Source organism: Trachemys scripta, chromosome 3, assembly GCF_013100865.1.
Source record: "Trachemys scripta elegans isolate TJP31775 chromosome 3, CAS_Tse_1.0, whole genome shotgun sequence".
Lineage (NCBI taxonomy): Eukaryota > Metazoa > Chordata > Testudines > Emydidae > Trachemys > Trachemys scripta.
In genome coordinates, this window is record NC_048300.1 from 97,936,240 (window position 1) to 97,953,327 (window position 17,088).

The 17,088-nt window shown below is 39.1% G+C and overlaps 1 protein-coding gene across 1 annotated transcript in view; it reads right to left on the reverse strand.

Annotated features, from left to right (window-relative positions):
• The window catches only part of UTRN (utrophin), a 501,770-nt gene that overhangs the window by 137,810 nt on the left and 346,872 nt on the right, over positions 1-17,088 (reverse strand). Inside the window, exon 54 of the mRNA XM_034766878.1 lies at positions 2,984-3,113. Within this exon, the coding sequence (XP_034622769.1) occupies positions 2,984-3,113 (130 nt within the window). The remainder of the gene's footprint in view (positions 1-2,983; positions 3,114-17,088) is intronic.

Below are 17,088 nucleotides of genomic sequence, written 5' to 3' on the forward strand. Positions count from 1 at the left end.
TACTGTTGAATACTTTATGCCTGGACAGAAATTACATTCTACATAAAACTGAGCATAAATTAGCTAATATCAGGCTAAATAATCTAATACAAAAACTAAATTATAGTATAAGAACATAAGAACGGCCATAATGGGTCAGACCAAAGGTCCAGCTAGCCCAGTATCCTGTCTACCGACAGTGGCCAAGGCCAGGTGCCCCAGAGGGAGGGAACCTAATAGGTAATGATCAAGTGATCTGTCTCCTGCCATCCATCTCCACCCTCTGACAGACAGAGTCTAGGGACACAATTCCTTACCCATTATGGCTAATAGCCATTAACGGACTTAACCTCCATGAATTTATCAAGTTCTGTTTTAAACGCTTAATTCAACTCATCTTTGTAAAGTGCCTTTCATAAAAGAGTAACAGAACACGCTTCAAAGACAATGTCTGAAAGGAAAAAGTCTGACAGGATCTATTTTAAAATACTATCAGCATCTATGGCATATTCTTGAAATATAGTTAATTGAGTAGTTATTGTGTATTTTCAGGTGTAGAAAGATCAGTGAGATTACCAAGTACTTTACTGTTTACTTAAGACACTGAATTGGTCTCATATTAGAATTAGTTCGTCGTCATTTTGCATTACTCTGGAATTCTCATTTCACTGCATGTAGATATTGCACAGACCATGAGGGTATTTATCCCAGTGCAATCCCAGGTATATCCTTGCAGAATTGGCTATGATGCATTAGAATTGTGTGTTTTGGGTAGAGGGTTTTTTTTCCTCCTTACTCTGAAACATCTGGTGTTGCCCCCAGTGCAAGATGCGGGTTACCAGACATGTTCTCATTAAGAAAGATGAAAATTCTAACTCTTATTTTGTTATTATCTGTATAAGCCTAGAGGCTTCAATCTACTTCTAGATATCATTGTGCTAGAAAAGCATACACTGAAAGAAAGTCACTGCACCAAGAAAACTATGATCTAAAGGCCAGATTCTGCCACACCTACCCCTGTAGAATAGTACTTTAATCAATGGGATTATTTGCATCTTTAATAAAATGGAGACAGCCATAACAAAAAACGGTGTCTGGAAACTGAAGCCAGACAAATTCAAATTAGAAATAAGGCAGAAATTTAAGTGAGGGTGATTAAGCAGGGGAATAAACTCCCAAGGCAAGAGATGGAGAATCCACCACTTCATGTCTTCACATCAAGACTGGGTGGCTTTCTGGAAGATATGTTTTAGCCGAACACAAGTTATTGGTCTCCATACAGGGGTAACCTGGGAGAATCAAATTGTCTATGACATACCGGAGGTCAAGTTAAACGAAGAAATGGTCCCTTTCTGGACTCTCACTCTATGAATCTATGTACAGTAAGGTACTGTTTTTGCAATATGCAATGTGGACAGGAGATATTCATAAAACACTCACAGAACACCTGCCTGCCAATTATCATTTGGCAGTTTACCATGGTCACCCACCTTCTTAGTCTGTCCCCACCACCTTTTGAATATTACAAGATACTATGTTTTCATAACATTGCACTGCAAGAATTTAACATATGTATCGTCAGCTAAAAATCACTCTCGTGTTTTCATTCAATACTGACCAGCTTACAAAAATCAAGTCCTGACAAATATTGCTGAATAAAAAACGCTTTGCACTAGTAGTGTGTTATGATTTGGCACAGATTGATTTGGGTGCTTTTACACATTTTGAGATGTAAGTTATAAAATTTGCTGAGGTCATGACTGGCTGAATGAGCAAAGCTAAAATCAGAATATATTATTTTCATCTTCATGATACTTCATGCAATGTTGGCCAAACAGCACATTTATTATATCTACAACATATCAAATAAGATGCAAAACTACCAAATTTTGCATAACATACTCTTGATTTTTCAAAATAGCAGGAGATAAGATCTAATACAACAACCAAGAAGTAAGTTCATTTGTTTTAACCAGCAGGTTAAACTATGCAATGCAAAGCCAAAAAAGGGAATCAGAAACGAGGAAAATAAAAAACTCTGTGGTAGAAAATTACACAAAAGTAATGTCAGATTGCTATAACATTAATTGTTTTTAATTAACATTAAGTTGAAAAGTAGTCAAGAAGGCTCTACAGGATGTATGAAATCAGGAGAATGAATATTAACACAGGACAGAAATAATCATATAATGACTTTGCAAATTATATAGAGTACTAAATGAAATGCATCTGCACGGTAATTCAGATTTCTGCAGATTACTCCATAATAATTTAAATTACTAGTTTATTTCTAGTACAATTACCATGCAATTTTCAGCAGTAAGATTTCATGATAACAGAAGAGATACAATTATGAATTTACTCTACAGCTACATTATACTTACTTTATGTACTTATACAATTATTATATTTTTTTTCTTTTGAGCAATTATGAATAGACTTACTACTTTTTCTCAGGTTCCTGAAAATAGCTAAATATGAGTCAACTCTTGCAGTCGCTAAGAGTTAAAAGACTACTGATCTAGAACAGATGTGTTGCATTATTCATCAGGCAATTCCAGAATCTAATTTGGTTAATATTTTACAAAAAGAGTAATATATACAGATAATGGCTTATGTTCCAATATTCTTCACAATCATATTTCAGGTGCATAACTTTGTTATTGAAGCAAGAATTTACAAAATTGCACTGATGTTATCCATATTTTGAGTTTATAATGAAAGCTGAAAAGTTCCAGATGTGCCTCCTCAAAATGTTTTTAATATAAAATATAGCTTTCTTTAATTTATTTCTACATTTCCTCCTTCCATCATTGAACACTGGATATTTACAAAGCAATGATGGTTATACTTGATCAATTTAAAGGATGTGAAATGCTCAATTGCTTTAGAAGTTCTAGAAGGCTACATAAATAATGAGCTATAAAATGTATACTGGGACCTAACTATTGATGTTGCAACATTCATTTTACATGTTCCAAATATGAAGAAAACAGTAACTGACCTGTTTTCGAGTGCAGGTTTTTTCTTGGTTCTTCAGGGCCCTCAATTGGTTGGTCGGCAAGGAAAACTCGTGCCTGGTCTACGGCATTCAGAATGGTTTGCTCTTTATCCTTCAGTTCACGCCTCAGTGCCTTATGCAAGGGAAAATGAGAGTTGCATTTGTAACTTAATGTTTTGTACAACAGGCAACGTAGCAACCACTCCATTTTCATCCCTCTGACCTGTATCATGACTGACTAATAGCTCAACATTTAATTCATGTTGCAAGACAAAATGTAAATTTTGCAAAAGAGATGGGAAGAAAATGAATTTAGGCTGCAGAGGTGATTTTTGCAGAACTTACATATGTGACTACAAGAAATATGATGATGTGTTTAAAATATTCACGAAAAGGAAATTATTATACTTGAACTTACATAAAAACACACTTTGAAGCCTTCATTACTCTCTGAAGGATTCATAGGATATAATAGACTGCTCTGACTGTGTGTGTGTGTGTGTGTGTGTGTGTGTGTGTGTGTTAGCCGGGGGGAAGAATACATTCAATGGAACACAAGAAGATAATTTCACTACTGGTAATGAGAACTGCAGAAGTATTTTAAATTCTTCAGAATATGTTGTTAAAAAATATAAAAATTAAGAAGCAGAAACAAATTCAACTACACAGAATTAAAACTCAACCAAAGAGAACATATTATGAAAAGACAGTCTCCAATTAGCCTAAAATATTTTCAACCTGTTACGCCAAGGCAATTGCAATTTTTCTTTGAGAGGTTTTTCATGCAAATGTAAATGAATCTCAACAAACTTTATTCTATAGTGCTTTTGTTCTTTTATTTATAAAGGCGGGGGGGGGAGGGGAATTTAACCTTCCTCCTTTGGAGCCTTGTGTTTATGAGCACAGTCTGCTCCAATATTCTCTTCTAAAAAACATTTAGTTCCATATAAACTTTTAAAAGATCCTTCTCAGAAATAATTTTTCATGAAACATTTGCCTGTTACTACCACTGTAAATTCACAATAGCATACTTTTAATGCTATGTATTATGGTTTTCTGCTTTTAAATGAATATTTTAAACATCTCTAATTAAAAATAAATGTTAATATTACTGAAAAAGTCCAGTCACTCCCCACTGCCCATGAGAAACAACATAGGACTCCAGGCACTGTATAACAGAACACACATCTGTTCCTTATAGAAAACAGTTCCTAGTGGAAGGATAAGAGCAGAAAGTAGGAAAGTGTCTTACTATCTTTTCTCCAGATATTTACATAGGGGGTGATGCACACTAAGGCCTCAATTATACAACTGGATCTACATGTGGGAAGACCCAATGGGACTCCACATGGACACAATGGTCTGCTGCATGGATCTGATTGTGGAATCAGACTCGATTTTGTTTTGCAGCTAAATTTTAATTCTAATCTTCCTCCCCATTCTCTCCCCAAATTTTCTTCACAGCACTGAACATGTGAAACGAACAGTTTTTCCTTTGAGAACACACATGGCCATTCCTCAGAACTAACACAGGGTATAGAGCATCATACTGAAATTCTCGTGCACATTTGACATTAGGGAGGACGTGTCAAAAACACAACATTCCCAACACCAAGGCTTGACCCCAATAGGACTACTCATATGAGCGAAGACAATAATGCATATATTTGTGCATCAGATCCCAAACTTTAAGTAAGCCTTACTGGGCAGCTTATCCTGATTTAAAACTCTACCCCTCAGGTTAGAGGGCATTTTCATTAGAGATAGTACAGTATACTGGATATGTTATTTTAAAAGTCTGAAAGACTATTAAAGCTGGATAATCTTTCATTGATTTTCCGCCCAGTTTACTTTCTAATTCCTTACTTGCACACAAAGACTACATGTACATTTTAGCAGTAGTGAGGCAGAGGCGAATGGTACTGTACTCATTTCACCGCCCTTCCATTGTTATTAGATATTCGTAGTACATCAAAACAGTTCCATTAAGCAATTAACTTCAGCATGAAACAGAAACACACACACACAGTAAATTAAAAGGGTCTTTTATAATACAATATTTCTTTTATCATCACCTAGTCAAGTAGACTCTACATAAGTAACTAAAATAAAAACATCAATATGGATATACAAGATCACATGACAACTAGTACAAAGTCAGAAAATTTCTCAATATTTTTTAAATTAACTGGCCCGTAACATTTCAATATAGAGCACAAAGCTAAAATATAAAACTTGTATATCACCAACTGCTCTCTGGAATTCCTTTCCTCCAGTTCTACCCCATTCCCACCTCTCCCCAGCCCCCAAACCCCCAGTCTGAATTCTGTCTTCCACACTCCACTGAAATTGTTCTTGTCAAGGTCATTAATGACTTCTTCAAGGTCAACTCATAGAGTCTGTACTCCATCTTCCTCTTCCCTGACACTGTCAACCATGCTCTTCTTCTATCCTCCCGTAGCCTTTCCAGTTTCTCCTCCTCCTCCTGCTGAATTGTATCTTTAGCGATACAGTTAGTGGTCATCCTTTTCTTCTTTCCAACTTTTGGTATGAGTTGCACAGGGCTCTGTCCTTTCTTTTCTCCCTATATATCACACACCACTAAATAATCTTATTTACTTGCACAACTTTCCTGGCTGTCTTTTTGCTGATGACTCACAAATCTCTCTCTCCATTCCAGACCTGCTTTCCTCCATGCAAACCCACATCTCTATCCATCTTTCTGAAATCTCTCCAGGGACAGATGTCCAGCCATCAACTTAGGCCTGGTCTACACTCGGGTGGGGGGAATTTAAGTTACGCAACTTCAACTACATGAATAACGTAGCTGAAGTCAATGTACTTAGATTTACTTACCGTGGTGTCTTCACTGAGGTAGGTCAACTGCTGATGCTCTCCTGTCGACTCTGCCTGCTATTCTCACTGCCGTGGAGTACCAGAGTCGACGGGAGAGCGCTTGGTGGTCGATTTATCATGTCTTCACTAGACACGATAAATCAATCCCTGCTGGATCGATCGCTCCGGAGGTAAGTGTAGACATGCCATTAAAGTCAACATGGCCAAACATGATCTCTTGGTTGCTCCTCTTTCCCTTGCTTCAACACCATGGATAACAATATCTTCTTCTCAGTCACTCACGCCTATAATCTGGGTGCCATCATTGAGTCAGCCCTAGCTCTAGAGACATATATCCAGGCATAAATCTCATGGCTTCTTCTTACATGACCTCTCCAGGATTCAGTCCTCCTTCTGGCCATTCCATTAAAACCGTCATGTATTGATTCCTGAAAACTTAGTTTCCCCAAGTCCATCCAAAATTCTGCTGCTATAATCATCTTCTTGGCTTGTTGCTCTGACCACGTCAACCTGCTCTTTGAATCTCTCTGCTGGCTCCCCCCTCTAGCTCTGCATCAAAGCTTAGTATCTTTATCCTTATGGACAATCACAGCTCTGCCTTGCTCCACTCCAGCTAACTGATCGTGTAAGTTAACCTCTTGTTTACCACTGACAATGCTCCATCAGCTTCCCCAGACTTTATTCCCCACCATGCTGCTTCTGCCTCACGCACCTCTAGCGCACACTCAAACCAACCCTTATGCATCAAAAATACTCTCCATAAAATTCCATATTGACTCTCCTTATCCTTCTTCAGATGCATCCGTTAGTCTCATTATAATGCATGCAAAACCCAGCCTCCTGACTTAGGCAGGTGATGAACCACAACTATTTAAGCCTTACAGATCAAGTCAGTCCATATCAATATTTAAATTACACACAGAACAGATTACAATAAACCTCTTAGGAATCACCTACACATTACCAAGTAAGAGACCAGTCCTGAAGCACTCTGTATGCAGGAACTGAGTCTAGATAAGGAAGTAAGGCAGGAGGGCCAGTATCACTGGCATATGCATAAGTTTCCTTGGGTGAGCCTTAGATGCAAGTCTCTACTTCTGAAAGTTTGTCGTTTGCGTATCATTAAAATAGAACCTTAGCTTTAAAATTTACAGGGTAATATTTTTGTGCAAAAAATATATTATTTTAAAAGGTTTGTTGGTTGGTTTTTTTTTTACCCTCTGAAGTGAGATTCCTTCAATGTTAACTCCAAATTAATGAAGATTTTCACATAAGGGTTTCCATAGGATTTTTCAATCCCTGGATTTTTCAGAAGTGTTCAGAGAAAGAAGTCCCTGTGGAATCTGTCCAGAAATTCCAGCTAAGCTTTGAAACTTTGAAACTCTATAGGGATGGATCTCCCCATCTTCCTGTCTCCTCCTTGCCTGCCTCCAGTTTACAATCTCAAACACTAATGAGACTCTTCCCTCATAGCTCTCATTTAAATTCTCTCCATGGCTCCTCCTTTGGTTTTCTGCATGCCTCCTTTTGGTTTTCTACATGCCCTCCGTTGTAGCTGTCTGAACTGAGACTCCATTTAATGGAGGGTTTTATTTAGAGGATGAGGAACATATGGGCATTAAGTATGCATAGGGGCATGTATACTTCCTTACTTCCACATAATCAGTGGAATTCCTCATAATTAATTCCCCCCTACTGAGAGATCCTTCAGCATGAAAGGTACTTTACAGATGCAAAATTAATATGAAAATAGCAAAAATTTGAGAGTAAAAATTAGTATCTTGTTTGTGCAACTTGGCCTAGTAGTTTACATATACCAAAATCTACTTCAAAAATAGCTGCTCTAACCCAGCCTCCTTATTCCTTTAGCAGTACTTAATTTCCTAGTCTGTTTTTGTGCCAGTAAAAAGGAATAGGAAAGACAATATATGATGCAATAATAACCAAACCTATCAGTAATATCCTACATTTCCTTCCAGACAAACTTTTCTGCAGTGTACAGATGAGAAACAAAAATCCACTTGTAAGTCTACTCCTTTGCTCAATTTTCATTAGTCTGGAGTGGATTGAGGATAGGCTTTGATTGGAAATTCAGATCTATAAGAACACTACGGAGAATAAAAATAAGACATAAAAAAACCTATTGAGAATCATAAAGAAGGCTGTAATAATAAATTTTACTACTATATTAAAGATTTTGGTATAATACTTGCAAAATGCATGAACACATTTCTAGGTTTTATTTAGTTTTGCGATGGCCTCATGAACTAAATTAGGTAAGGCATGCACACACAGTGCTGGCCCATAACTGGCAGCTTTGAATGCAGTCTGGGTTGCGGTTTATTGTGGCTGACTAGGTGATGCTGCACAGATATGGGGAATTTTGGCTCACCCTGTGCACAGCTATGGTCACTATACAGTAATTACGTTGTTAAGCTAAAGTTGCATTCCTTAAGCAGTAGTCACATTTATATTGTTGAAACTTTATGGCAGTTGTCTTTGCCCTGTTCTGCGATCAGACTGGTATAACTTCACTGGATGGGAGGACTTTCAGCATTGGACACAGGTATAAAGAACTGTCCCCAGGAGTACAAGACCAGCACAGAAAATATGGGACCATTTGCCAAATGAATCTCAGTATGGGAGCTTGGGTATTTTTTTCCCCCATCTCCTCTGAAGCATGGGGTGAAGATTGCCTGCTAGGATCATCCGGGCACATCTCACCTAAACTATTGCCGGCCATTGCAGGGGCCTCGAGCATTGGCAATACCTCAGTCTCTCCTCTTCTCTGCCTGTGGGACACCACAATTTATTGTCCTGAGGACTGAAACACTTTGATTTAACTGAAGTCGTTGGGCTCAACAAAGGGAATTTCAGTGAATTTAATGGCCTGCAATATGCAGGACATCAGACTAAATGTCTGATCGTACCTCATTTTCACTGGTACTCACTGTGTTAGACATCCAACATAGTGAATACCAGTGAAAATGAGGTAGGATCAGAGGCTATAATAGGGAAAGAACAAGTTAAAAATTACTTAGACAAGTTAGATGTCTTCAAGTCACCAGGGCCTGATAAAATTCCTCCTAGAATACCCAAGGAACGGACAGAAGAGATATCTGAGCCATTAGCAATTATCTTCAAAAAAATCATGGAAGACGGGAAAGAAATCAGACGATGGGACTAGTGCCAATCTATAAAAAGGGAAATAAAGACAATCTGGGGAATTACAGACTAGTCAGCTTAACTTCAGTACTTGGAAAGATAATTAAGCAATCAATTCGCTAACACCTAGATAATAATGTGATAAGTAACAGTCAGCATGGATTTGTCAAGAAGAAATCATGTCAAACCAACCTGACATAAACCAACCTGACATTTTTTTTTTTTTTTTTTGGACAGGGTAACAATCCTTGTGGATGGTGGGCGGGGAGGGGGAGTATGGAGGAAGGGAGGGGTGAAGTGGTAGATGTGGTATATCTTGACTTTAGTAAGGCTTTTGATACTGTCTCACATGATGTCAGGTATCAGAGGGGTAGCTGTGTTAGTCTGGATCTGTAAAAAGCAACAAAGAGTCCTGTGGCACCTTAAAGACTAACAGATGTATTGAAGCATAAGCTTTCATGGGTGAATACCCACTTCGTCAGATGCATTTGTTGCTTGTCTCACATGACAGTCTCATAAACAAACTAGGGAAATACAACCTAGATGGACCTACTATAAAGGTGAGTGCATAACTGGTTGGAAAACCATTTCCAGAGAGTCATTATCAGTGATTCACAGTCAAGCTGGAAGGGCATATCGAGTGGGATCCTGCAGGAATCAGTTCTGGGTCTGGTTCTGTTCATTATCTTCATCAGTGATTTATGTAATGGCACAGAAAATACACTTATAAAGTTTGCGGATGATACCAAGATGGGAGGGGTTGCAAGTGCTTTGAAGGATAGGATTTAAATTCCAAATGAGCTGGACAAACTGGAGAAATGGGCTGAAGTAAATAGGATGAAATTCAATACGGACAAATGCAAAGCACTCCACTTCGGAAGGAACAATCAGTTACACAGATACAAAATGGAAAATGATTATCAAGAAAGGAGTACCGCAGAAAGGGATCTGGGGGGTCAAAGTGGATCACAAGCTAAATATGAGTCAACAGGGTAACACTGTTGAAAACTCCCCTCCCCCATTATTCTGGGATCTATAAGCAGTAAGCAATACTTGAAGCTGATTAGGCCTCAACTGGAGTAGTGTGTCCAGTTCTGGATGCCACATTTCAGGAAAGATGTGAACAAATTGGAGAAAGTCCAAAGAAGAGCAACAAAATGTATTAAAGGTCTAGAAAACATGACCTATGAGGGAAGACTGAAAAAAATGGGTTTGCTTAGTCTGAAGAAGAGAAGACAGAGAAGGGACATGATAACAGTTTTCAAGTACATAAAAGGTTGTTACAAGGAGGAGGGGAGAAAAATTGTACTCCTTTACCTCTGAAGATAGGACAAGAAGCAATGGGCTTAACTTGCAGCAAGGGTAGTTAAGCACTGGAATAAATTGCCTAGGGAGGTTGTGGAATCTCCAACATCGGAGATTTTTAAGAGCAGGTTAGACAAACACCTCTCATGGATGGTCCATAAAATACTCAGTCCTGCCATAAGTTCAGGGGACTGGACTAGACCTCTCAAGATCACGTCTCGTCCTACAATTCTATGATATAATGGTCCCTTCTGGCTTTAAATACTCCGCTAAGTCTGATCCCAGAACAGGAATGAACGGCAAAGACAACTGCCACAAATTGCAACAATATAAACAAATGTCACCACGGCTTAATGAATGTAACTATGAATCTCCTTTCAGAATGTTTTATTATTTCCCATGGGATAAAACCAAATAAAACTTGGAGCGTGATAAATAAGCCTTCTGAAGTTTATATTACAAGCATACTGGTGCAGGGACTGGGACTGTGCTGAGGGAATTTGGACTACTTCGTAATAGCAAAACTGTAACCTATAAGTAAAACTAACTAAAGAGGCAGCTAGAGGCATTTCGTTCCAGTCCTGAGTCTTTTGGATAGAAGACATACTGAACCTAAACTCATTTTTCTCTAATGGGATATGGTAAACCAAGTTTCATATTTTAAAGGCTCCTGTAGTAAAAGTCATCAGGTTAAAGAGTCTTACAAAGGACAAGGGGAAGGGGAAACAAGAGCACAAGACCGGACTGTTACAGTCTAGTAAAAATAACCCACTCTTTAATCCTGAGTTTAAACAGCATTGATCAATAACACAACCGTTCTCCACTTAGTCTTTAAAGACCTACCACAATGCAACATTGCCGTTTACGATTACATTTTATGCAAACTCTCGGAAAGCAACAATAGACCAATGGCAGCATTCATTTCCCAGGGATGAGGGACATCCTTCTAAAAGCTTGAAAATGACATGGTAATCCCTAACCTACTATACACAAGTCTTATGTCATCTAACATTGGTTCTCTGAGGTCATGGAATAAACCAAAACAGACACTCGATTTAGTAAAATCATTATCCTATGATTTGCTGTCTATTTTTATTTGTTCTTCCTTCAATAACTCTGAGGGGTATGATTGACCAATTCGAATTTGGAATTTCATGTCTATTCCATTTCACCAGGGCAATCTAAGAGTATATGTGGCATCTCTTCAAGGGAGATTGTGATGAGGCTTCCGCCCCACACGGCTCCAAAAGGTGTTAAAAGAGCCCTAGGGAGGCTGCGCAGGAAACAGCCAATTAGAGAGGGGCTGCAAGGAGCAGCCAATCAGGGCCGGGCTGCATATAAGAAGGGCTGCAAAGCAAAGCAGTTTCAGTTGCTCCCTGGAGCTCAAGGAGGAAGGACTGGCTGCCTTTCAGGAGGAACTTGGACAGAGCAGTGCTGAGCAGGATCCAGGGAGAGAGAACGAGCTCCTGGCTGACTGCTGGCATGCTGAGACCCTGAGACAAGGGCGGAGAAGGTGCTAGGGCTGCAGGGAAGTGGCCCAGGGAAGAAGACTGAGGGGTTGGAGGGGACACAGCACATGGCTGCCATCTATAGGGTCCCTGGGCCGGGACCCTGAGTAGTGGGCGGGCCCGGGTCCTCCCCTGCTGCCACTGAGGAAGTGGCTGGACTAAGGAACTGCGACATTCCCCTGGAAGGGAGGAGCACATAGTGCGGCACAGCCGGAGGGCTCTGTCATGGAGCGGGTGCTGCGGTCCTGGGAGCGAGGTGGGTCCCTGGATCAGAAGCGATGGCGGCGAGACGCCACCAGAAGAGGGTTCACTGGCTAGCAGAGCTTATCCCTGGGACATCCAGCAGGGGGCGAAGCAGTGGTGAGTCGCACCCCATCATAGAGCTATTTATGAGTAAATGTGACTTCTCATATTAAACACTACTGAAAGCGAACATTTTCTAAAACCTCCTTCAAACAAAGGAAAGTATTGAACTGAGGACTTCCAAGATTTCTGATGGGAATGCTTTATACCAGAAGTGTTTCCTCTTTTGAGGAATTACATTGCCATGAAAACTTTCACTATTAATGATTTTTATGCTATTTGGTAGCACAAACTTCTTTCAGAGTTAACTTCTTAAAATTTCTAGCATAACGAGTGGGCTACTGAAATTAGGTGCTACTGATTTATAGTCCGTCATTCTTTTTTTGTTGCACAGGCTTGCATAGAATAACTCAAAGAGCAGGTCTGCTTAGAGCTCTGAAGACAAAGCTAATTTCAATGACAACACATGAGATTTCTTAAAAACAGAACACATTTAAATCAGGATTCATTATGCACTGCTTTCAGTGAAATAAAGACACACATTACTGGAACTCAAAACTGTTTGCCACATTGTGGCTTTATGTAACAATCAGCTCCGCTGGTGTTTAATTACCTGGTCATTCTTCACCAGGTGTTGGAGAAACTACACTCTCTTTTATGTTTTGAATGGAAATAAAAAATAATTGAGCACTGAGAAGTGTTGGGGAGAAGCTGCCTCTATAGATCACAGAGAAATCAAGTTTGTCACTGGTAGCTGTGGTATAATACTAAATATGTCTGCATCATCAAAGCATGAACTTGATCAAATAAAAATAATAGAAAAGGTAAATGTAATAATGTGTAGTGACTGTTCCTCCATGTCAGTCAATGCATCTTCTTGCTGTTTCATATGAAGTCCCTAGAAACAAAAATTCTAGTCTGTGTGTAAGAAAAACCAGATATAAAACAATTACCCCCAGGTGATAAAACTATGCTCGCAAGCCAAAAATAATATTTTTGTCGAAAGAGGCAGGTTTCATATTACATTCTCTTTCAAACATCAGCACTCATCAACAAAATAATAAACAACTCTGACATATTCTAAATGATACATTTTATTCTGTGTTTAACTACTGCATTCAGTTGTTACTTCAGATTTCATCTATATAGGACCACTGATATTTATTCTCATTTATGCATCCCTGAAAGCATGCATGGTGCCTCACAGAAAAATATAAGACAGTATCCCTACTAACAATCTAAACTAAGGCCTTGTCTACACTACTGTGGTAAGTCAACCTAAGTTATACTATGTGAATAACATTAACTGGAGTCGACGTAGCTTAGGTCTACACTGCGCTGTGTCGATGGGAGATGCTCTCCCCTCAATTTGCCTTACTCTTCTCATTCTGGTGGAGTACCGGAGAGCACTCTGCCGTCAATTAGCGGGTCTTCGCTGCATCGATTGCAGAAGCACCCATCTACCAGTAGTGTAGACATGGCCTCAGATAAGATATAAGAGATGGTGATAAACCTCTGGAGTGGGGAATGTAGTAAAGGGGGTAAAAGTAACACATTTATCCAAAATACACACACAGACACACACACACACACGGTAAGATTCAGAAAAATTGCAATCTAGTCTCTTTTAGTTTACCATATGCTGCCTGGATAACTAATACTACATACAAAATTAGAGCGATAACCCTTAGCTCACGTAACATGAGAGGGGGGATAGGAGTTGCTCGTGAGCCACAACAAGTGCTATGCAGTACAACAGCCCTGCAGAACTTTCTCTGACTTAGAGGGAAGGTCAGTCAGAATTTATGATCATAATTCCGAGTAAGGGAGAGAATTAGACTATGTATGCTGATGATCTCTTACTAGAAGGCCATAAATGTTACCTTAACTAAGCCTTTCCCTTTAATTTATTGATAATGATATTCACACCAAATACAAAAGGTATGGAATTAACAAAAAGCATGCTAAACATCATCATTCTGTTAGATTACTTTGCAGGCCTTTCTTGTTCCCCATCCATCCTGAAAATACCATCAAGTATGGTACTTCCCGACATGACAAATCCTATTCAGTTTAACATGACTACTTATAATATTAAGCATAATATCTGAGAGTAAGTGTGTACAGAAGGAGGCTATTAGAACATAAGCTCATTGAAGCAGAGGCATTGTCTTCAGATATGTTTGTGAAGCACCTAGAAAAGTGATGACAGTACAGACATAAAAAAGAAAAGGCAATAATATTCTATTTCTGACTCTGAATTTGTTTCCTGTAAGTGCCATTAATTTGTCTGGTACGCACATTAGATTTATTATATGAAATCTGAGACCAGGGGTATTCTTCATGGAAAACATCAGTCCCTTAATGACATTTTTGTCATTGGAATATCTATGGTTACAGCCCACGCAACTATTGGCTTTCACCTCAGTATTCATACTTTTTGTATGCTGTATATACAACTCATCTGAGGCTTCTAATACTCTTTGCAGTCTTGTAGTTTAGAATCACACATGGCTGGTGCTTATAATTACTCCTTAACATCTATAGATCAGTCAGTCAAAGTATGTAAAGAGCCATGAAGTTATAAAGAACTATACAATAGAATAAATATTAATATCTTTATAAATACAGTACATTGAAATTCTCCACCGATACCTAGCTGGTGCCAGAGTGCCCACTGTCTTGGGGCTAGTTTTGTTAAACATTGAGATCTTTGTTGTCACATAAAAATAACCTGAAAGATTAAGACTGCACTGCAGCAGTGTCCTACTTTTGTGATGACTCACAACTAATTAAAAAAGTAAAGAGGCTCTCATTCCTCACCCCTTCCTTCTTCACCTGTACAGGGTAGTTTCTAAGATGGAAAGTTTTCTTCTTCTGCTTCTTCTTCTTAACATAAGAATTTTGGAGCCACAATTAACAATGTTCACCTACAGAGATCTTGAAAGACTCCAGAAAATATGTATTATTTCTTTCAGGGACTAAAAGGAACCTGATATTTATTATATCATAATTATACATAAAGGCACATTTTTAATATGGATGGCATTGACACAACTGTATTGCATTCTTACATCTATACAGGAAAAATTAATATAGGGTTAACATTTTTGAGAAAAAGATTTAAACCTGTAGTTAACCACTGAGCAAAAGGGAACAGTCTGTCCCTTACTGAAGAAGAGCTGCAGTAAGCCTTTCCACCCCCTTGAACATGACAACGTCTCAGTATGTCTAGGAATGAGCCAAGGCACTGCTTAATTGAGTAAAGGCTACTAAGTAGGAGGCATAATGATGTTCATTAATAAGTCTTCCACTGACAGTAATTTTACATAATTGGACCTCATAATTCTGAGTCCTCTGAAATGAGACTTTTATTGTTTGCACTTCTAGGTCAATGATTGTTTCAGCTGGGGAAAGGGCCTGGGTTATATTGCCAACAAAATTTGAAGGGCCCTGAAGAACACACAGTCTTCTTCTCAGCCACTGGAAAGTTTGAATGATTATGAAATTAGGTTTTGAGAGGAAAAACCCTGCTAAAATGTTACACGTATGACCCTAAAAGGCTAGCTGGTGCCAGAGTGCCCACTGTCTTGGGGCCAGTTTTGTTAAACATTGAGATCTTTGTTGTCACATAAAAGTAACCTGAAAGATTAAGACTGCACTGCAGCAGTGCCCTGTCTCCGGCCCTCAGGGTTCCATCTACTCTGAATTTCGCAGATACTCAGGGCCCCGGTTTTGGCAGGTCCACTGTGCATCTTGTGTATTCACTGCATTTGGGGAGTTTGTATTTTTGTCTTCAAGAGAATCATCTAATATTCAATATCTGCTTTATATTGGCAGCATGTTTGAGTCAAGCCAGGGCTCCTCCTTCCTGACTCTCCCTTGCTTAAGCCTCACTCTCTTATCAATTATCAGAGGGGTAGCCGTGTTAGTCTGAATCTGTAAAAAGCAACAGAGGGTCCTGTGGCACCTTTGAGACTAACAGAAGTACTGGGAGCATAAGCTTTCGTGGGTCAGAACCTCACTTCTTCAGATGCAAGTAAGTGTCTCTTATCAATGACACTTTTGGCACAGAACAGTAAATGGGGCAGCAAACATGTTTTCCTTCAATGAAATATGTGCCTATTCTTTAATGGAGCAAGCAGAATGAAATTTAAAAAAGATAATGTAACAAGACCTATTAGAATACAATTGTTTTGCTCATCCCCTGGTTTCAAAACTAAATCAGCTTATACTATTTTAAGGCCGTTACAATATGACAGCTAAAAAAGGGCAGAAGAATCATTATATTTGATAGCACTAATAAAACTACACAAAAGAAGTGGATGAACGCAGACTTACTTTAGATTGGTATGCATGGGCTATAACAAAAAAAAAATCTTTCTTACAGTGCTTAAAAAAAATCATCTGGTTAAGATCCCTAAATGAACATTTAATATGAAAATTCATATTGGTTCCACCCCAGTAACAGCAAAAATGATGTGTCTGAGTTAGAGTGCATCATGTGCATGCTAACGACTAGGAAAGAGACCTCTACGGTCTCTCAGCAGGTAGTAAATCAAGTTCCCAATGGGATTTTGAAAAGCACACACAGAGGAAGGGAAGAAGAGCCATGATGACTTCTGCTTCTTCCATCTCTTAGTACTGTTCTATCTTCGGCCTGGTCTACACTAGGAGGTTATGTCGAATTTAGCAGCGTTAAATCGAATTAACCCTGCACCTGTCCACACAATGAAGCTATTTAGTTCAACAGAGCGGTCTCTTAAATTCAATTTCTGTACTCCTCCCCAACGAGGGGAGTAGTGCTAAATTCGACATGGCCATGTCGAATTAGGGTAGGTGTGGCTGGAAATCGACGCTAATAGCTCCAGGAGCTATCCCACAGTGCACCACTCTGTTGACGCTCTGGACAGCAGTCCGAGCTCGGATGCTCTGACCAGCCACACAGGAAAAAGCCCCGGGAAAATTTGA